The following is a 5,051-nucleotide window of genomic DNA, read 5'->3' as shown; positions in this document are numbered from 1 at the left end:
TTAAGTTGACAGCAAAGATTCTTTTGTTGCTTGAAGAATGGATACTACATTGGATGTACATAACATAATTTGTTTAAAATGGATAAGGGGAATCTACTAATTAAGGGGGCCTGGGGGGAGGGAGAAACAGGAGTTAGTGCAACCATGAATAAGCTTAAACTATTTTTTGGTTTTCAATTTCTAATTTAAAACTCTTATTATTATTATATTCTTGGTTAAGCTTTTTCCCTTTTGCTTCGTGTATAAAAGGGGCACACTTCCTATATTTGCATACCCCATCCTAAAACCCCTTCTTTGTGTGTAAAGAAAGAAGAGAAGGAGAGAAATGGCTGGTGCATTTGCCTCCTTCCTCAACAAGGTGAAGCCTTATTTGGCTATGTTGTCCTTGCAGTTTGGGTATGCAGGGATGTATATTGTGACCATGATGTGCTTCAAAAGGGGAATGAGTCACTGGATACTTGTTGTCTATCGACATGTATTTGCAACCATTGCTGTTTTACCCTTTGCTATCGTTCTTGAAAGGTCTCTATCTTTTTTTCTCTCTATTCGTCCGCTTCATCCATAGTAGAATTATGGGGATACATAGTTGCAACCAAGAAAAGTTTTTTTTGTTTCTGTATTTCAAGACACTCTTGCTTGAATCACAACCATATTTCTCAATTACATTCACTGTTGAAGTATGTGATCATCTCATCAAAAAGTTTAAGTTGTACTCAAGACATTTGCATGTTCTGATACCATATATATTGAACTGTTGAAGTCAGAGAGGGTGCATTTTAAATCTCTAACGTCCCCATTTAAGAACTCGTCATAAATTTTGACACAGATTACTTGACTTGCATAGTAGTATAGTGATGGCAATATTATGTTGCGGATATCTAACAGCATACCTTCATTTTGTTTTTGTCTGCAGGAAAATAAGGCCAAAGATGACACTCAGGGTCTTCATTAAGATAGTGGCTCTTGGTTTTCTAGAGTAAGTGGTCTTTTAAACTCATTCTGTAATCTGTATTCTGTTCAATTTACATGTGAGCAAATTACAAGTATAAATATATGCCCGATTTTTTTTTTTTTTAATCTTCTGTCTTGAAATTTCATTGTCTATTCAGTCATATAAACGCATGAGATTCTGATGTCTCTTTTCAATTTCTTAATTAATTGTAGCATCTTTTTCTTCATATAATATTTTTTTCAGCTTTTTGTTTTAGCCTTCATTTCGTCATTTATCAAACTGACTGTAGAAACATAGGAGTATATAATTGTCCAACTTTTTCCTACAAGGTTACTCTTGCATGAAAGGGATGAAAATCCAACTTTGAACATTAAGATAAGATTTATCAGCTCCCCTTGTATTGTAATTTGAGTTCTTTCTAACAAACTCACGACTTAACAATCAATATATGACCCTGAGATATTTTGCATGCGCCTAAAGATTCTCATTTTCTTTCTTTATTTTTTATTTCATTTTTAAAACGTTTTGATATTGTTAAAGAACGTTTGGTTAAAGAATAATACTACAAATTCTACAACTTTATGTAGATTCACATCACCCTAAACCGTAGCTTATATCCCTACCTACCTAACCCCCCCTCCTCCCTCCCCGCACCAAACTCCACCCATCTCTCCTCTCTCATACTCACACAAATAACTGTTTCCCATGTTTTCCAATTATATGTTTTATGCCAATAGAAATATTCACTAAATCAATTATCACACTCAACTGAATAAATTAAAACTCTATTGTTTTATGGTCTTTAGAGGTGCTTTTTCTTTTCTTTCTTAAATTTAGTACGTGACATATTTTGGTGATAGTGTTTCCACATTTTGTCGTTCATCTTTTAATGTTAGCTTTAGTTGAAAGCAAATACTGTAATATTACTCATAGAAGCAACTTCCTATAATAGAGTAATCACTAATCATATTATTCTTTACGTAAACAAGACAAATAAGTTCAATAAAGAACGTCGAACAAAGTCCTAATCATTCCGAATTAGCTAGAAAGCAAATTCATTAGTTCTATATATTTCATTTATTTGGAAAGTTTATGTACTAGAGACAAAAAAAAGTTTAACAATATCAATATAGTTGAGTATAGGGTTATAGATTCTATTGATGAATTTACACCCCGATCAAGAATATGGCATCTATAGTACTATTAAAGCATAATAAAGTGGTTCCAGAGAGATATTGTTCACGGAATAAAATAAAACTTTTTTTTAACAATTGCTAGGAAGATTTTTAAACCTTATGTAGATTGTATATACTAATTCTAAATGAAATTTAAAATAAATGGAATTTCAGGCCAGTGATTGATCAGAACTTGTACTATCTGGGACTGAAGAGCACAACTGCAACATATGCATCTGCCTTTGTCAATCTCCTCCCTGCAGTAACCTTTCTCCTGGCTGTCATTTTCAGGTATTATTCTTTTTTCTCTATCAAAATTAATTTATACCGATGGTATTAAATTAATCTCATAATTAATTATGGAGAAGTAGACAGACAACCTTGCTTTACTCCATTAGAATCAGCAAAACACCAACAAAAAAAAAAAAAAGGAAATAAAGGGATATGGTAGCTTTTGATGCCCTTTGTTTATTCCATAAACATACTACTAGTTCATTGCACAAGTAATAAGTTATAAAAGCATGACCTCACATAAGCAAAGTTGCTTCCCACTTGGAAAGCAATGATCTCAAAAAGTTAGTGGTTGGTTGTGTAGTTATGTTTTATGTTTATTGGCACATTATTACCTATTACTATTTGAGATTGTGCTTTATAGTACAAAATAATATCAAAACAAACAGAAGTGTAGTACTAGCTAGTACTAGAGAAAAGAAAATACAAACAAAATCACTATTAAAAAAATTAGGAATTATCAACAATCATTCTGTAGCTAAACAACAAAATCCGTCGCTAACCCTATGTAGCGACGGACTATCAAAAAATTATTTTATGTTCGAGCAATTTAGCAGCGAAATTAATAGTTAACTCCAATTTTTCTGTAGAACTGAATAGGGAACTCATGAACGTTACTAAATTTTTTTTCCTTCTTTTTTTATGACTAGAATTGAGAAAGTAAACCTAAAGAAGAAATCAAGCATGGCAAAGGTGATAGGAACAATAATAACGGTGGCCGGAGCAATGGTGATGACTATTTACAAAGGGCCAATGTTCAACTTGGTCGCTCGTTCTCACGGTGTCGGCCACCATGAAGTCGCGGCTGCCACCCCCGTGAACTGGGTTGCCGGGACCATTGAGCTCATTGCTTGCATTGTTGGCTGGTCAGGTTTCTTCATTGTTCAAGTAAGTTACTTATTATATTCTATTAAAAAGGACTCAAACAAATTTATTTTACTCATTTAAATTTTAATATGATTTATTAATTTATTTTTTATTTTTTATGTATATATAGTCGATGACATTAAAAGAGTACCCAGCAGAATTATCTCTAGCTGCATGGGTATGTGTGATGGGCGTAGTGGAAGGTGGAATTGTGGCTCTTATAATGGAACGTGATTGGAATGCTTGGGTTATTGGCTTTGACTCTAGGCTCCTTGCTGCTGCTTACTCTGTAAATTTTTTTCCCACTAAATTACCTTAATTTACTAAATTTTTACCACAAGTGTGATTATAAGTTTTTTTGGTACTAGTTTTACAATTTAAGATTCTAATTAGAGCATATAATTTGTGTTTGGCAGGGTATTGTTTGCTCAGGAATTGCATATTATGTGCAAAGTGTGGTTAATAAAGTAAAAGGGCCAGTGTTTGTGACAGCCTTTAGCCCATTGAGTATGGTTATCACTTCAATTCTTGCTGCTATTATCTTGGCTGAGTCAGTCCACCTTGGAAGGTAATTTTTCTCTCTCATTTTTCATCATTATTTATTCCTAATGACGATAAAGTTAAATATCATCAAATCATTTTTTTTATAAAGATTATTAGATTGTCACTAGCGATTTTGACATAATTTATTAAATTTAGTAGAAACCAAGTCATGAATTTGAAGTCTAATATCAAATCATTCTTTGTCAAATAAAGAAGGGAACAGTGAAAATTGAACTGACATGTTTATCCGTAGATTTTCACACGTGTTGTTCAACTGAATGCACATTAACAATTTCACGTCACATGTTTATCCGTAGATTTTCACACGTGTTGTTCAACTGAATGCACATTAACAATTTCACGTCACATTACTCCTCATTTTTTTTCTTAGCTCACTTTCTCATTTCTTTTTAATTATCTAATTATTTCTTGATTCTTTTCAGCTTAATTGGAGCAATTATCATAGTCATTGGACTTTACTCTGTGGTGTGGGGTAAGAGTAAGGAGGGGAAAGGAAATGAAATTATTGGCAAAGACCAAGAATTACCAGTTGTGGACATAAAAGAAAGGTCAACCATTGTTGATGATAATATTGATGATGTTGCCATTGTAAAATCAAAGATCCCAGCTGAGAAGAAGGCTTCTTCAATCTTCCAAGAGCTCTAACAACCAAAATAAAAGAAGCTGTATCTTTAAATTTGTAATTTTAATTTTTGACTTGTTGCAATGTTAAAATTTCCAAGTGTTGCTTTGAAACAATGCACTAATGTTGTCAACTGTTGTTGGCTAATATGAAAAAGATGTGTCATCTACTTTTTGTGTCAAAAGTCAAGGAGTGGTCTCTCCACTAGGGTATGAAAAATGAACATGTTTTATTTTACCTCCAATGAGTAGTAACATTCTTACGTTCAATGTCATAAAAGAAGTACATTTCAAATAACCTAGTCTTTAACCTTTGCTTAAACGACGTCCAATGCTCCCAATTAACCTCAATCTACATAATTCATAATCGAATTCCTTCAAATCTTGTACTATCAATAGTGTTTCTATCCTAATCAATGTTCAAATAAATAGACATAATAAATCGCATCTCCATGATCAAACTCACTTTATTTAAATATAAAATAACTCAAATCTTTACCATAGTCGTACTCAAATCAATGATACTTCTAGACAATTCTACAGAGATTAAGTTTAGCATGAATTTTTTTCGAAATTGAATT

The 5,051-nt window shown here is 32.6% G+C and overlaps 1 protein-coding gene across 1 annotated transcript; it reads left to right on the top strand.

Moving 5' to 3' along the window:
* The first annotated feature begins 257 nt into the window (after positions 1–257).
* Positions 258–4,768, top strand: LOC132034177 (WAT1-related protein At4g08300-like). Its single transcript, XM_059424451.1, has 7 exons — positions 258–522; positions 914–976; positions 2,302–2,418; positions 3,069–3,306; positions 3,416–3,574; positions 3,702–3,853; positions 4,272–4,768. The coding sequence occupies exons 1-7, from the start codon at positions 326–328 to the stop codon at positions 4,492–4,494; spliced, it is 1,149 nt and encodes a 382-aa protein (XP_059280434.1). The 5' UTR covers positions 258–325; the 3' UTR covers positions 4,495–4,768.
* Positions 4,769–5,051: the final 283 nt, after the last annotated feature.

This window comes from Lycium ferocissimum, chromosome 10 (assembly GCF_029784015.1).
Source record: "Lycium ferocissimum isolate CSIRO_LF1 chromosome 10, AGI_CSIRO_Lferr_CH_V1, whole genome shotgun sequence".
NCBI lineage: Eukaryota > Viridiplantae > Streptophyta > Magnoliopsida > Solanales > Solanaceae > Lycium > Lycium ferocissimum.
This window is presented reverse-complemented; position numbering and strand designations above follow the sequence as displayed.